This window comes from Crocodylus porosus, unplaced genomic scaffold, assembly GCF_001723895.1.
Source record: "Crocodylus porosus isolate Cpor-Errol unplaced genomic scaffold, CroPor_comp1, whole genome shotgun sequence".
Taxonomy (NCBI): Eukaryota; Metazoa; Chordata; order Crocodylia; family Crocodylidae; genus Crocodylus; species Crocodylus porosus.
The window spans coordinates 8586772-8603908 of NW_017728886.1; the positions used below are offsets into that span (position 1 = coordinate 8586772).

At 47.6% G+C, this 17137-nt stretch overlaps 1 protein-coding gene across 1 annotated transcript in view; it reads left to right on the top strand.

Moving 5' to 3' along the window:
• OXSR1 (oxidative stress responsive 1) overlaps positions 1-17137 on the top strand; it is a gene marked incomplete at its 5' end in the record, with an annotated part of 109239 nt that overhangs the window by 26705 nt on the left and 65397 nt on the right. The window contains one exon of the mRNA XM_019530093.1: positions 10644-10785. Within this exon, the coding sequence (XP_019385638.1) occupies positions 10644-10785 (142 nt within the window). The remainder of the gene's footprint in view (positions 1-10643; positions 10786-17137) is intronic.

The following is a 17137-nucleotide window of genomic DNA, read 5'->3' on the forward strand; positions in this document are numbered from 1 at the left end:
AGGAGCTTATGTGGCCAGGAGTAGCTTTGGCACTAAGCTGCCTTATTCTTCCTCATTGGAGATCCCAGGATGCTGCTATTGGTTCCGAACCTATAAACCCTGGGTTTCTAGGGGGAAAATCCTCCTAGATCACTGCTTCCTCCATCTTACAGTGTGAACACTGGATGGTTCTTTCAGCTAGAGCAAGAAGGTTGGTGTTCCCCTTTCCAGGATCCTGCCAACTGTGCTTTTAAATACTTACCCAAAGTTCCTGCTTAGGCTTGTCTCTAACTTTCACTGGGGGCAACACATGAACTTATTGGTGTATTTTCTAAAGCCCCATACATCACACGCACAAATTTTGGTATGCTTTTAAGTCCGTATGGAATTGATTCTTAGTGTAGGACCATGCTGCTCACTCTATCATTTTTTGTATTGATGACAGAGAGCTCCAAAAGCATAGTGTTATTGGTAGAAGGGTTGTATAGTCACGTCTCAGGCTGTGTAAAACTATGCTTTGAGACCTCTCGGAGGGATAAGGGCCTGTTCCACCAGAACCCTGGCTACTTCCACAGCATCCCTTTGTAATGTTCCCAAGTGACATCTCTAGGGCAAAGCCCTGAGGCTCCATCCACTCTTTTGCAATGCGTTTTATTGTTGCAGAAGGCTCTAGGGAAGATGCTGCCATTAGCAGAGCAGTCCTCCAATTGCTGTTTTCCCCAAGGGACTTGGACCTCTCCAGGCATATGGGCACTAGGGCTGTGTGAAGCTTTGGGTAGTGATTTGATTTGGAGATTTGGCCAGATTTGGTGGCCAAATCTCCGAATCCCAATTGAGTCGGGACACCAATAAAAAGGTCCGTGCCAGTAAGGTGGGGGCAGGGGGGAGAAACTATGGAGGGACCCCTGCCAGGCCCATCCCCTGACCCCCCGCCCCCCATGGCTGTGCTGCCCAGCCCTAGCTCCTGGTTCTTTTTTAAAAAGCCCTGCACTCACCAGTTGCAGTAGTGGGCATGGGGGCTTCTGGGGGCTCATGACGGAGTCCCCCATGCAGCGTGGGGCAGTGGTGATCGCCCTCCTGGCAGCAGCTGGTGCATGTGGGGCTCTTTTAAAAAAAAAAAAAAAAAAAAAAAAGAGAGCCAGGATGCTGGCGCCGGGCAGGGCAGCCATTGATGGGGCTGGGAGAGTGGACGGAGTTTGGGGCCTGTTTGATTCAGAGATTCACCCAATTCGGCGGCGGCTGAATTGATTTGGGACAGTGATTCGAATCACCGAATAGAATCATTGTCCCCCCCAAATCAGCTGAATCCAAAGCAAGTCCTAGCCATTTCACACAGATCTACTGGGCACTGTTTTGAAGTCACCCACCAGTGCGGATGTTGTCTATAAGGGTAATCATGAAAATCAGAAAACAGAGTTGCTTGCCAGTGACTCTGGTTCTTTCCATATACTAATTTGAGTCCTATTCTCCCCTTGCTCGTTGGAGTCAACTTAGCATAGTGCTCTGCAGCTGAGAGGAAACCAAGGAGACCATTATCCCCTTGCTGTGGGGCTGCAAGGAGAGACGAGGTTAGGGTACGCTGTGGCACTGCTGGGGCAGAGAAGTCTTCATTCTTGGGCATGAGATGCACCCACAAGTGAGAATGGGCCTGTGGACAACGTGTTTTGAAGAACTCCAGCTCCTGGAGTTTTCCCTTTATACCACAAATTCATTACAGGGAGAAATGAAGCCATGTGCTTCCTTCTCTTCCCTCTTACAGCACAGTAAGGAGGGAAATTAATACTCTTTCCTTTTGGTCATGCAGCTGGAAAGAGGTCAAGCCAGCTAGCTGGTTGTAGGACTGACTTGAGGTGTGCGGCCCCTAAAACTCATTTGCTTTGCTTGTGCTGCATTTGGCTTATAGTGGTTAGGAGTGGGGAACTATCTGCAGAGGGAAAATCTGTATCCTACAAAGGTTCCCTTAGAGACTCCTGCTATCATTTGGGAGTATTGCAAACTATTGCATTAGCAGCTTTCAAAGCTGATTACAGAGTATGCAAGTTTGATCAGAAAACCACTTAACTTTCAATTATAGCACAATTTCCACTATGGGATTGTACTTTGCTAAATAGATCTAATATAATTACTGATGGACTGCAATTGGCCTTGATGATAGCAAGGACCTCGAAATCAAGAGGAAAAACAAAAAATGCTGAGCAGGGTTTTTGTTTTTGTTTTGTTTTTTTAAGTTACAGTGCATGGTATCTTGCATGCAACTTCATCCTGCTTTGTTTGCATTTAATACACTTTAAACACTCCTTTGTAACTGCAGGCTTGTTCGTAATAAGTTTTGCATAAAATTCTTTTGAACAGCACGTTGTCTCCTTTTTGCCTTGCATTGCTGGAGTCTTTAACTTGTATCCCTCCAGGGCTCTCCATCCAACCTTCTTTACTTATCTTTATGGTGCAAGACTGTTACTTGAATTCAAAGTTTAGACTGTATTGCTAGCCAGGCTCTTTCCCCTCTGATTTTGTAGAGCAGGGGTGTCTAACCTTTTTGAATGTGGGGCCAGATCACGAATTTTTTATTGCCCAGTGGGCCGGCGCGCCATATTCAAAGACCTCACAGGAAGTGGTATCACATCAGGAAGTGATGTCATGTGACCTTTGACACCAGTGAAGTTGCAGGGATTGACATGGTGCTGGTTGACATGGCATGCGTGCCTGGGTTGACATGGTACTGCAGGAGCTGCTTGGCTACAATGGGGTTTACCTGGTGCTGGAGAAGCTGCGGGGCCATGCCTGAGTTGACATGGTGCTGCAGGACCGCCTGGGCAGAACCACATCGGCACAGGCCAGGAAAAGCAGCATGCAGCTGAAGCCAGCTTCTCGTGTGCTGCTGGGGACGGGACGAGCCTGGCAAGGTCTGCACCGGCCAGCAGAAGCGGTGGCAGAGCAGTGTGCCGCTCGGGACTGACTCGTCCTGTCCCAAGCAGCACACGGCCCCGCCGTGGCTTCCGCTGGCCTGTGCAGACCCGGCTGGGCTCCTCCCGTCCCCAGCAGCCCATGAGAAGCGGCCCCCTTGGGGCCTCTTGCACGGGCGGCTGGGCCCGGAGAGCCGCAGTGCCCGGGGGGGAGACTGGCTGGGGGAGCAGGCGCCGCTTTGCTGTGGGGCAGGGCAGGGCAGCGGGCGGGTGAGGAGGCAGACGCTGCTTGGCTTCCTGTGCGGGGCTGCTGCAGCAGTGCAGGACACAGGCATGGGCTTGTGTCGGGACAGGGAGGCGGGGACAGGAGCACGGGTGCTCACAGGCGCACATCCTCCCTGCCAGCAACTAGATGCAGACCCCCATCCTCAGACAATGCAGCCTACAGGAGGCGGCTGGACATAGATTGCCTCTGAGCTGTCCTTCTGCCTCCTGCACAGCCCAGCTCCGGCAACCGCATGCCCCGCAGCCCTGGCCCGGCCCTGAGGTGCCCTCAGCTCTGCGTGGGAGCTTACCTGGTGCCTCCGTCCGCCTCGTGTGCAGGCAGGGTGCAGGCCATGCTGCGGCTCCCCCGGCCGTGTGGCAGGGCAAGGGGCGGTGCCAGACGAGAAATTGCAGGCACTATCCCCAGCTCACCCTCGGGGCAGTGGCGGCAGGACCCGGCTCATACGATGAGCCTGGCCCCGCGGGGGTAAGCAGCCCCCCTCCCCTCGCTGCCGGCTGGGGCTGGGGCTGGGCCTGCCCGCCTTGTCTCACTGCTGCACCGCCGCCACCGTGGAGCGTGGAGCAGGCGCCAGGACTCCTTGCCTGTCTCGAGCGAGGGACCTTGGGCCAGATAAAATGGCTTAGCGGGCCGCATTTGTGGCCCATGGGCCACATGTTGGACAAGTCTGTTGTAGAGCCTTTCATGCTACTTTGAGCACATGGAAGAACCTTTCATTTGACATTTAGCCATCTTGTCCCTTCTTCCAAAGACCTTCTAAAACAAACCAGTGCTATGAACCATCAGCTTTAATTATAAATTGGTCATAGGTTTTAAGGCCAGAAAAAACATGGTGAGATTATCAAATTCCACCTTATGGATAGTATAGCCCACAGTCTTCCCTAAATTGTGTTTTGGTCAAACTAGAGTGTGTGTCTTAGAAAACATCCATCCTTAGTTTAAAAGGAGGTTTGCCAGTGATGGAAAGTCTTCCATAATCCTGAGTAAGTTGTTCTAGTTCTTAATTTCCCTTTATTCTTGAACACTTGTCCCTTGTGTTAGTCTGAATTTGTCTAGTTGTAACTTCTAGCCATTGGATCGTGTTATAGCTTTTTCTGCTGGTTATTAACCGGCAGAACAAAACTCTGATGCCTAAAGCCTAACAGTGGCACCCTCTCTAACTATGACCAGATAAGACTCGATGTGCTTCACTATCCTCACTTGCACCTCTAGACTGAGAGTCCTTTGGTACAGGGATGCACTGGCATGCAAAGAAACTGTGTCAGACTATGTTTTATTAAAAAAAATTAGTGCACCCAATCTATAGAGCAGATTCTGCATCCCACAAAAGGCTAATTTGGATCAAATAAATTGGGTGCATTCAATTATTTCAGATGGGTAAAAACAGATGGAGTCCACTTAACAGGAGAATGCTCCATAGGGGAAGCTCTTTGGGGTAAGGGCAAAAATGCTTTGTAACGTACAACGCTCAGCGTTTGTCAGTGAAGACCTTGGCCAAGAAAGAGCATCATACTTGGCTCTGGTTGCTCAGGAATGGCTTTGCTCTGAACTTACCAGGTTAGTGCCAAAATATGATCTAACCTCTAATGGGAAACATTTGCCCAACTAATGAAATCCCTTTGACCGTTAGTTTTAAAACTTTTAGGTTTCCCTCTGTTCTGGAATCCTTTTTTATTTCTTAGTTGCTATAGTCCAGCTCATGGGGTTGGAATGAGCCCCAGTGGTTGCCTAGCCCAATTCTCTGCACAGATGCTGGGTTTGGTGTTCCTGAGCTACCCCAAACAGAATAGCATTCATCTCAAACTCGCTTAACCACCACGTCAGAAGAAAGATTTCCCACTTCAAGTGGAACCGCCTGTGGGGATGCAGCTCCATTTCATTCTCCGTACCCCACAGTGTTGTCTCATGTAGTTGCAATCCAGAGTGCAGAGTTGGAGCATAAGTAGCAATTTTGCTGATGCACGAAGTAGAATAAATATGATTTTTGCTCTGCTGTGGTGACAGTAGTAAAAACATGTTTCTGTCAGCAGATTAGATGGGGATGACTCACTTTGCTCTGTAAGAAGGTGGGTTTTTAGTTGCTTATCTACTGTCAGCTGTCTTCAGCATTCAGGGAGAGGTGTTTCCCTGTCTTTAACCTTTGTGTGTTCTTTGTTTAGATCTCTTGCAAGATCCTGCATTGCTCTGAACCAGTGATGCTCAACCTTTCTGCCCAGTGGGCCAGAATGCCAAAGCTGGGTTGCTTTGAGGGCTGGATCCAGCCCGTGGGTCTAGCAGCAGCCTGCAATGAGGGCCCAATCTGGCTGCACAGAGCTTGGAAATTTGGCAGTAGGGGAGCAATGACAGTGTGATGATTGCCACCGTTCCCCCACCATCAAATTTCCTGACCTGTGGGGGGCCACATGGGCCAGATGCCATGGCTCCATAACCCTGTTTTTAGTCTGTGGGCTAGGGGTTGAGCATATTTGCTCTAAATGGGTAATCTGAGAGTAGTGTCCAAAAATATATACTAGTGCACATGAAACAGGAGGCTGCATTGGTACCCAATAGGGTTGTGCAAAGCTTTGGTAGCTGATTCGATTCAGAGGAAATTCGGCCCGATCTGGGGACCAAATCTCTGAATCGAATTGGGAGACCAAGTAAAAACACTGAATATATTCAAAGCATCCAAATTGATTCGGCTGATTCAGAGATTCGGCCGTAGACTAAACAGGCAGCTGACAGCTGCCTCCAGCTGGTAAATCTGTTGGGGTTGGGGTTGGGGGAGGGAAGGGACATGGGGGAGAGAGGGATTGGAGCTGGTACAAGTTGCCCAGCTGGGGCGGGAGGCATGTTACTCAGGGCGGCAGGTGGGGGGTGCGGCAGTGCTGGGTGTGAGGGCTCTGCCCTGCTGCTGGTTGCCCAGGTTAGGGGCAGGATGCAGGCACGGCTTGCTCCAGGCAGAAGGGGGCAAACGGCAACAGGGCATAGCCCCTGCTCTCAGTGCTGCCATGCCTGCATACTGTGCCCCTTGTGCCAGCTGGCAAGCAGTGGCAGGGCAGAGTCCCTGCTCCCAGTGCTGCCACTCCCACATCCTGTGCCAGCTGGCAAGCGGTGGCAGGACAGAGCCCCTGCTCCCAGCATTGATGTAGGTGCAGCAGCACTGGGAGCGGGGGCTATGTCCTGCTGCTGCCTGTAGTGAACCGCGCCTGCATCGCACCCCCCACCCCATGCTGGCTGGGCAATTGGCAACAGGGCATAACCCCTGCAGCTCCACCTGCTGGGGCAGAGGCAGGCACAGCTATGGGAGAAGCCCCCATGGCTGCCCTGCCTGGCCCCATGCCTTGCCTGGTCCAACCTCCTGGCACTTTGTTTTTTAAAAGCCCCATACTCACTGGCTCTGGCAGCGGTGATTGGGGCCTCTGAGGGCTTATGGCAGAGCCCCGCAAGGCAGTGGGTGTTCCCCTGCCTACCACCCGCATGGCAGCTGTTGTATTGCATGGGTGCAGCACGGCTTGGCAGGGCACCACGCGCTGTCTCGGAGCTGGGGTGGCTCCAGCAGTCAGCCAGACCCTAGCAGCGCTCGGCCCCAGCCACCCCAGCTCCCAGGTAGCATGCAGCACCCTACCAAGCAACGCTGCACTTCTGCCATGGGGCAGCTGATGTGCGGGTGCTGGGGGTGATCCCTGGTGCCCCCCACTGCCCGGTGCTGTGCGGAGGGGCTCTGCCAGGAGTGTCCAGAGGCCCCAGTATCTGCTTCTGCAGCAGGTGAGTTAAAAAAAACAAAAACAAAAAACCCCCCAACCAAACAAACCTATATAGGGCTGGGCAGGGCAGCCATGGCCCCCCATCCCTTCCCGGGAAGAAGCAGGCACAGCCAGAGGAGCCATGGGGGAACCTGCAGCCGCCCGGCTGTGCCTGCCTCTCCCTGGCCGATCCAAACCACCAAATCTTCGAATCGATGCTGAATCTTCTGTAGCTGATTTGGACAAATCAATTCAGGACGGTGATCTGAATGGATTACTTCCCTATTCGTGCAGGCCTAGTACCCAGTGCACACGGAGTCTGTGTTGGCTGCACGGAAAACTTCAGTTTATTCTGCATTTGTACTTGCCTCAACTTTCTTGATGGTCAAAAATGCACTTTATTTATTTATTTATTTTAACTCTGTGTTCTGGCCTCTCCCATGCTTTCCTTTTGCAGAGCTGGGAAGCCCTCTTGGAAAGTCTTTGGACAGAGTGGCATGAGGATGGAGCTAACATGCAGAGGACATGGTACAGCGGAAACCAGATCTTTAATCTGCAACAAATTGCTGAGTTAAGAACGAAGCACTCAGCTGTTTGCTGCATCTTCCCTTTCAAAGGGGACTACTTGTGTGCTCAGCTGGAGCTTGTTGAGGATCCTCTGCAGCTGTTGGCTGCAGCTGCATAGATGCCCAGCTACTTTGCTAACCCACATCTTTTTTGGGTTGCAAAGGACCTAACCCTGCAGGGTATATGGATTCTGCTGTATTTTATTGTTTTTTTTCAGTTTAGCTTTTCCACCCCCGTCCGCAGAACCATTTGAGGAGGGAGATGTAATTGGTGACTGTGGCCACCATTAGCGACTTGCTGTTCCCTAAAATGGGGCTTGTCCTGTATGTGAACACATAGGGTACTTCCTTCCAGATGAACGCTTCCAAAAGTTGTCTGTTTTCTGTCCTGTGCACTGGCTCTCATCCTTAGGCCTAAGGCACCCCTAAAGTGACTCAGGGCACCCCTCAGAAAATGCTGTGGCTTAGTTTGTTCCTCATTTTTTGTAGTATAACAAAAAAAATGGAGCAAGTTGCAGGCTCTGAGCATAGGTGCTGGGAGAAAATATTATTTGGGGGGCTGAAGGAATGTGCGGTGGGGGCACTGGGTGCGGCGTTGCGGGGACAGGGTGCATCGGTGGCACTGGAGTAGTGGAGCTGAGCGTGTGTGTGGCACTAGCTTGGCTACTTGTGGAGTGGCGGTGGGTGCCGTGGTGCTGCTGCTGCTGTTGCCTGCCATGAAATTAGTTTGCGGCGGGGGTGGGGGCTAAGCCCTGTTAGCCCCTGCTGCCTTTGCAATATCAGGTCAGAATGTTTTAACACTGTGGATTCTTACTGAAATCTGTGGGTTTATCGTGTGCGTGCATGGTTGCACACCTAACAGTGCTAAATATTGTGTGGCACCTTGTGACACCCTTGAAACGACCCCAAGGCATGCTGGCTGAGCATTTCTTGTCTAGTGCAGTGGTGCTCAGCCTTTTTTTGTTCAACGAACTGGATGGGCAGGGCTTGTTCCCTTCATGGACCAGATCAACCCAGTGGACCCAATCTGGTGCCCAGGGTAGGCTCAGCAGGGCACCAGACTGGGTCCACTGGCTGGATCTGGACCCATCTAGCTGCACAGAGGGGAAATGGGGCAGCCCAGCCCTGATCCAGCCACGACGGAGTAGGGGGCTGGGCTTGGCTCCAACCTGGCCCTGGCGGGAGGGGGGCCATGATCCTGCCCCAGTGGGATGAAGTGAATGTGGCCCAGCTCCAACCTTTCTGGGTAGGAGGAAAGGGTGGAGGAGATGGCCCAGCTGTATAGAGGTGTACAAAAGAGGTAGACTATCCTAAAAATTTTGGGCACCAGAGTTAAGAGGACTGGGAAGAAAAGTGTTTAGGGGAAATATGAATGCCCCAGTTCAACCCTTGTTTCAGGCATCCATTATGCTCGCTTTTTTCCTGGTACCTGCATCTTGTATGCTTTCCACTGCTAAGTGATAGAAACCACCTTACCGTAAACCATGGATCCACATAAGTGCTTTCAGTGAAACTTTAATTTCATGCAAACGAGCATGAAATTCCCTAGTGGCGTTACCAAAATATTGCACCATACTTGTTAATGGATAAGAACCTGAGAAGGAAACAAATCTGCATTGTCATTTACGCTTAGAAAGAACAAGACATAATGAAAAATAAATTAACTTTTGTTACCATTAAGTGACCCTGGGTGCTAACAACAATAGATGGACAATTTGGGGGCAGGTGGATGTGGGGGGGGGGGACAAACAAAAACTTCTTTTGTTTTCCATTTCTTGCAGGTATTAACAGGCACATGCTTGAAACTCCATTACCAATCAGAGTTCATGCAGCTAAGCCTGAGGCTTTATTTAAGACTGCCTGTTTTAAACCCTAAACAAGTTCAGGACTTTTTACTGGTCTTTAACAAGTCAGAACATGTTCATTTTTTTTTGTGATTGTAATCATGTGTTAGGCCAAATGAAGTCTTGACTGTTCAAAACGAGCTGATTTGGTATTTAAAGATTTTTTGTCTCTAAGCTTACTACTCAAGAACATAAAGTGGCTTAGGACCAGAATTTGACATGCTTTGCAATTATGCCTGGTTTTCTGTTTCTTTCTAAAACTTTCTAATCATTGCTGACATTTGATTTCTTTCACTTCTATCACTAAAAGACCCAACAGTTGCATTGTATTGCAGGGTTAAAGAATACAAAGCCAGTGTTGGAAGCAATCGGCTTTCCATATTACTAGCTAAACGCAACCTAGTCCGAGAGAATAGGCTTGCAGGTCATGTTTGCTGCAGCCAGTGGTTAACATTCAGGGTCTCTGAGTGTTCTTCCTCCTAGTCCCTAGTTGCAGATATAGAGACTGTTTGTTTGCAGAAGCCTGTCAGCTGTTCAGGATGTTGCATGATGCTGTCTGTATCTCTTCACCAAGTCCACATTTGTTCCTGGGCACAATCTGGAGAACAGACTTGATCTCCAGAGCATGGTCCATCATCCAAGATGATGTAATTTGCACCCCTGTTGGGAGCAGGCCTGCGCTGGACACATCTGGAGAAGAATTTGAGCTCCATTCCAATTTTGTAAATAGCAAGGAAGTAATTTATTACTGAAAAGTTAACTCCCTTTTTGTTTTTATCCCTTCCCTTTCTCCCTCTTTTATAAAGGAATGTTGGTTGTTAACTATTATAACATTTAATGTTCCTATCTACCATGCCTTTAGCAACTGAAAAATAAAATGAGGTTCTATCAAGTTGTCAGCATCTGCATTTCCATTTCCTCTTCTTCCCTTTCTCTTAAATGAATTCCATGCTGAGACATCTGCCTTCTTAACACCGGTGTTTTTTAGTATTCATACAAACCAACAGCAGACTATTCCTGTCCATGTATCTGCCTTGGATTGGGTTTTCTAAGCCAAGTTAGTGGTTGAGGATCTGTAGGACACTCCCCATGACCTCAGTCAGGTAAAAATGAGGTCTTTCAAGTTTTGCTGAAAAGTTTTGGGTAATTCCAGTGCTTCCCCTTCAGAGTGGAGAGGTAAAGATTTTGATTGTCTGTGGGTTTGAAACTCATGCTGATCCCCTCACCCCAAGCTGCTTTTGATTTCTGTACAAGAGGACCATATATTAGTGCTTAATTGTGTAGAATAATCCCTTCTAGTGTTTAAGCTAAAGAACTCAGTCAACTTTTTGTCTTCTTTCTAGGGTCTGTCTTGGATATTATAAAGCACATTGTGGCAAAAGGAGAGCACAAGAATGGAGTCCTGGATGAACCCTGTATCGCTACGATCCTTAGGGAAGTGCTGGAGGGGCTGGAATACCTGCATAAGAACGGACAAATCCATAGGTACCTTTTTCCTTTCTGTTTGCACAAGTGGTTTCTACTACTGTGAAAGTGCCCACATCTGGAGTTACGTGGCAAGGGTGTTTGACGTGCAACTTAACTGGTTGTAAAAACGTATAAAGGGCTTGGCAGAAAGTAGGGAGATGGAAAAAATCCAGCGTGCCAAGGCAAAAGGGTATTGTTGAAATAGCATTTCCATAGTCTAGTTTGAGGGACAAGGAGGAATGGTGTGGAACATTTGAGCACGGAAACCTCTTAAGTTGGAAACATTGAATACTCAAGTTAAGAAATGCATTAAGGTTGGTTGTAGAATCTGAATTACCTCCCTTTGTACATAGGTATCATCATACAAGACCAGTGCAGATAATATCTTCAGAGATTTTAGCTGTTAAAGTCTAGCAAGCTGTCTACTGAGCATGTGGAAATAATGAGGGATTTTTAATTTTTTGTAAGGCTGAATGTGGTCAAATTTGGGCTGACTTTTTTTCTCTCTCTCTGTCTCTCTCCTGTATGCCTTTGGACACCTCAGCTTTTCAAAGCCAGAAATTTCGTTTCACTGCAGTGAAACGTAAATCCTCCTAGTCTTAGCAGTTTCCAAGAATGAGCTGTTGTGGCAAAAATATTTTTTTTTTTGGTAGGGGAAAAATATTCAGCTTGAGACAGAAACCCTGCCATGGCAGGCTTCCACCAAAATGGTTAAAATGTTAGCAGTGGAAAATAGGATCTTAATATAGACGTTGGGCAGTGTTTACAAGCACCATTGTCTGCCCTACCTCCAAGTAAAAAAAATAGTTGCAACTTTGATGCATTTCAATCTTATTTTGTAGTATGCATAGAAATGATTAAAGAAGTACAAGGTAACTTTCTCTCTTTCTGTAAAGAAAGGATTACAGGAAAGCTCCTTGTGGCCTCTACACTCCCTTTTTTTTTTTTTTTTTTTATGATGGTCCAGTGCAGCTCTGTCTGGGCTTCAGGGCTGCTCCTGGGTCATAGTTGGGTCAGCAAACATCTTACCCTCTCTTGGTTTAGGCTTCCATTTTCTTTAGAAACGGAACCAGGAGAGCATTAAGCAAGTGTAACTTGCATTTGAAGGCAATGAAACTGTTATCTTCAATGCGCACTGAAAATAGTATATGAAGTTAGCAGCAGCAGCGATGCTCCAACTTTAGCAAGCCATCTATGTTGGAACGTGCATAGGGTCATGGTGTTACTGCTTTTGTGGCATGATATTGTCCTTTCTTTTTATGTCAGCTGGTGGCAAAGAGTTTATCAGAAATATCGCTTGTATCAAAGAAGTACAAAATGGTAACTTATTCCACCCCACCAAATTATCTCTGCAAACTACTCTTTTGGTCAAATCAGCACCAGAACCAAAGAGCAATACTCGTACCTCGCACCTTGAAAGAAAACTGTCCAGGTACAATTTAGAAATGTAGTGTGGGTAGAATAAATGCATTTTGCATGTCTGAGTTGCACATTAGGCTTTTGGTAGAGCCTGGAGGGCTCTTAAACTCAGATTGATTTTTTTTTTATGGGGACTTGGGACCTGAGAAGTAAGAAGGCCCTGCTGTAGGTCTGCAGTAAGGACACGGGCTTACGTCCAGTGGCAGCACCTCTGGCTGTTCTTGATTGATGCCACACCGAATAATGTACCTTGCTGCCCGAGTGGGGGAAGCAAGGTACCACCTGGAAACCCTGCATAGTGAAATCCTGCTGCTGACTCTTTTTGCCCTGCAGACACTGGTCAGGGAGTTGGCGTTGCATCCAGCTGAGGTGCTGGCCCCTTGCTTCATGTTATAGAGCATGTCTGCTTTGTTCAGGGAGGCTCCTTGGACAGCGCTTTTTGGGGTGGGGGACAGCCAAAAATGCAGTGATGGTTTCAGTGCTGTTTCCATGCGTTTTATATTCTGTTTCTTATTGGCCCAAGGTATGCCCAGGCTTCTCTATTGGAAAAAGTTTGATATTTATCCAAGGTATTTTCCTCCAGCAACTGTGTCCTTAGTGGGTAGGGTGCTAACCTGTGGCTTTGGAGACCCAGCTTAAATGACCAAAATCCACCAGTGACCATGGAGGAGGACCTTTTGTGGCTCTGTGCCTTAGTCCCGCTCTTTTTTTTTTTAATGTGGGAAATGGCACTTCCTGCCTTTCTGGGATGCCATGAGGATAAGTACATTAAACCCAGTGAGGGGCTTAGTCATGTTAGTGCCAAAGGCTGTGCCTACCTCTCCTGGCTCTGCTGTTACTGTGCATGTCTGGCAGTGCCACAGCTAGATTTTAATAAACCATGTTTTAGATGCAGACTCTCCAGTTGCCTCTTGATTTGATCAAACTCGTGCTTGGAGGCCCCACCCTCAGTACCTCTGCGCCTTGCACATAACCCATCCATCTGTAGTTGGCCATGTCTCCTGGCTGGCTGCCCTACCAGTGCTATTTCCACTTGGCTCTGCACCCCGTCCTTCCTAGCTCGGAGATCCCCATGGCCACGAGTAACCCAAGCAATCTGACCAGGGTGCAGAGTGGGAGCTGGGAAGTCCTTGGAACCAGCCCTTGTGCTAAGGATTGGAGGCCAAATCCTGAAGTCTTTGTGGGGAGCAGTCCTGCAGGATGACACCCCACAAAACTTCCCCCTGAAGTCAAAGCAGCAAGATCAGCCCATTTTATGACTCTGAACGAGGCCGCTCCCAGATGATGCTCTTACAAGTGACTGCAGCTGAATAACATGTAAAATACTTTTCAGCTCTCTGGCTTTGGACTCTGATTCCTTTGTATAGTTGATCAGGGATTATTAGGTGTCCAGGAGGCTGATGAATTACTCTGTGCAACGTGTTACTAAAGCAAAAGTAACCCAATAGTTTTTGATGCGACTGAACTTACAGTGACTTCGTCGAAGTGAAGTATAAAGCTTTTTCAGGTGGTGTTTTTCATGGCAATCCCACAAATGAATCATGCTTTTAAACTGCTACTAGGTCTCTCCCTCTCCTCTTCCCCCTCCCTGTTTTTTATCTCTGAGTCTATTTTCTGTTCATGGTTAGCTGCTGCATAACTGAATATTTCAGTTTCTCCAGAGTAAATGATAAATTGCTAAATGCTCATACGTATCACATGTAGAAAAAGCTCGATGGAATTCCCAAATCAGAGGGAAGCATTTTCTGATCAAATCATGTTTTCTTAATATGCAAAATTCTTTAATAATATCAGCCTTGCACTGGAGCCAGGTAGTGGTATATTTAGGGAGTCTCTTGTTGGCATACCTGTGGGCAGTGGAGGCAATACCTTTTTCTCCTTGAGCTGCTTGTGCTGTCAAACAGAGCAATTATTTCTATCCTAGAAAATCCAAAAAACTTCCTTTCTGGCTGGATGGGAGAATTTGGGGTGGAGGTTGTGAAAAGTATACATGCTCTAGAGAGCTTTGAAGAGACACTGGATTTAAAACGCCTTTCAACAACCTCCTCCATATTACAGTAATGGAAATAAATCACTGCTGAACTGGCCCCATTTGAGAGTGGTGGCTAGATAACGTTGCCTTCTTCAGTGGACTGCAGCTGCCCAATAAACAGGGCAAATATTTTAATTGTTGACAATAAACTTTCTTGGTGAAGGGCTTATGGATTAACATGATGATGAACCTGGAAGTTTTTGGATAGAATACAGCTGTTCTTTAAGATTCAGGCTCAGTTTCCATGTAGCAAACTAGTGCATGTAGTTTTTTGGACAGATGTTGCAATAAGACTGGATTCCAGTGTGCTTACGATTGCTATGGAGACTGTCAAGTACTGTAATTCTTTTGTTTTAGTAACTGCATTGTAATGGTGCTTCCTCCCCACCCCCCATGCTACAAATTTGTCGTAAGGAGTATTTTGGGGGAAAAAAGAGCAAGCCGCTACTGGGAATTGGACAGCTAAAGGGATGGGTAATGGGATATGGAGCCTTTCATTTCTAATCGCCAGTTTGAATGTAGGCCAAGCCACTCGTGATTGCAAGCTACCCATTCTGTAACTACATAAAATGAGCCGGTGTCCTTCAAACTCCAGATTCTGGTGGGCAAGTGGTCCTGTATGAAAAGCTGCTACAACTGGCACGTCTACAGTCATTCGAGAGAGAGACATGAGAGTTTGGAAATTGTAGTACCAGTTGCTCTAGGTCTGTGTTGAAGTATACTGCTGGATGATGTGTGGGGGGATGGCTCTGTGGACAAGTGGACCATGGAGAGCACTGGGGATTGATCAGGAATTTTTCAAGGGCCTTTACATTCACAGAAAGGAGCCCAAGTTAAGTCCATCCCCTCCTAAGGCTGAATAGTTTTGCAGCAAGAATGGGGGGTGGAGAGACCCTTTTTGGTTAGTGCTGTATAGGGAGCTGAGGTCAGTTTATCTGCAAACTTCACAACCAAAATGATCAGGATATTTACTTTAAGCCATAGGCATTGGGAGTGGGAAGAACATTCCTAAGCAACAAAATGTTCAGTGGAATAATTCACTTGCTGACCAGCAAGTGCTGATCAGCAGCCTGAAAGCCCTGGACCACTCCTGCATCTTGAAGGTGTATCTGATTGCTTTGTGCAGGAGTTGGGTTATATTGATGGTAAATGAGTGGTCTGACCTGGTGGCTGCATCTTGTGCTATCTCCTCTAGGCATTTACTTTAAATCAGTGCTGTTCAACTGGCAGCCCCAGAGAGGTTAGCCTGTGGGTGTCCAGGCACTGTTTCCTACCATTGCAGGAGAGGAGCAGCATGGCCCGAGGAGCTCAGGGAGCCCATGGTGAGGTGGGCTGCGTGGACCTGCCATGAGATGGGGAAAAGGGTAATGCAGGGAGTCACTTGCCTTGCACTGTGGCCCCATGTGGGGCAGCGTGGGATACAGGCACAGTGCAGTGGGAGTGCGGAGGGTGCCTGCTGTGCGGTGTAGAGAGATGCAGGTGAGCCTGGGATCGGTCTTCCCCTGCGGTGGCAATAAGGGGCCAGTGCATACAATTTAATCGTACATTAGATTGCGTCTAAGGCACAATCCCTGTGCGGCAAGACGGGAGGTGCGATCGTGTGGCTCATGCATTAGATTCCATTACACCTTTACCTGCATGTGTAGAGGGGCCCCTCGGATGCCTCACTTATGTATTTTGTTCTTTGTTTCAGACATTTATTACCCATTTTGTTCTGAGAGCTGTGCTTGCAGCAGTATGAAAGTTGTGTTCATCTTGGGCGCATGCGTGGTCTTTGCTAGTGCCATTGCACGGAAATTTTAAAAGCAAATAAATTTAGTTTAGTTTCCTTTATAGTTGGGAGTTGGGGGGGGAAATAGTAATGAGGGCAACTTTCAAAGCTGCTATGTACGTACAGCCCTGGCTGTCTGCTGGCAGTTGGTGGGTCTGTAGGTAGAGCGCACAATTTTGTGTAAAATTAGTGGTGGCTTCAGGTACTGCTGCGGTATTGCTAAATTTATTTGGTGTTGAAAGTTGCCTTAAAATGACCTTCTCTCTTCACCTCCCAAATCAGAGCCACTATTAGTTAGTTAGTTAGTTAATGAGAAGAAATGCCTTCCAGTTCTTGATTTTGAATAAACTGAAGGTCTTGGCTTCTGTAATTCATACCTGCCCTATTTAAGGCACATCTCAATTTATCCCTACTACGTAGGAGTCCTTCCACAATTCTTACAGAAGTTTCCAACTCAATCAGTGGGTTATTTCCATGCTCCTCTTCAGTGCAGAAAGTCTAAAAAGTGAATGCAAAAGTTTTAGGTGAATAATGCCTTTGTCTAGTCAAAAAAAAAAATAGATTGTTCTAGCCTTACTGTATCTTGTAATTACTTAATTGGAGAGCCCTAAAACCCAAAGGCATCTCAAGTTCCTGAGCTATTTTGGCCAGTATTCTCTGCGGCATCTGTTTACTGGGCTGTAGTGTTTCCAGTGCAGGGGAAAAAATGGCATTTGTATTTATTCTGTCTGTGGCATAATTTGTTTCTAAGTAGGAAAAAGTGGCCTTGCCTCACTTTACCCTACTTATTTAGCAACTTTTATTAAATATGCTTTAACCTTTGCAGCAAAAGCAGCTTTAGAGGGGAGGTGTAAATGTATAATAGCCCCTGCTATATCCTGCCATCACTTAAAAATAGACATTCGATAAACATTTAAGAAAAGGACACTTTGCAGCTCATGAGCCCCTGGTCCTTGTGCCAGAGGGAGGAATTTAACAGGCAGTAGAAACCTGGAAGTTGGCCCTGGGATAAGATTGGATGCAGTCATCTTTTGAACCACCCTTTTACAGGTCTCTTTACAGGCGGCCACAGCAAAGTTTTATAAAAAGTCAGAACTTGCTTCCTATCTGAGCTGTCTGGCTAGGCCAAGTGCTATCTACTTTTAACT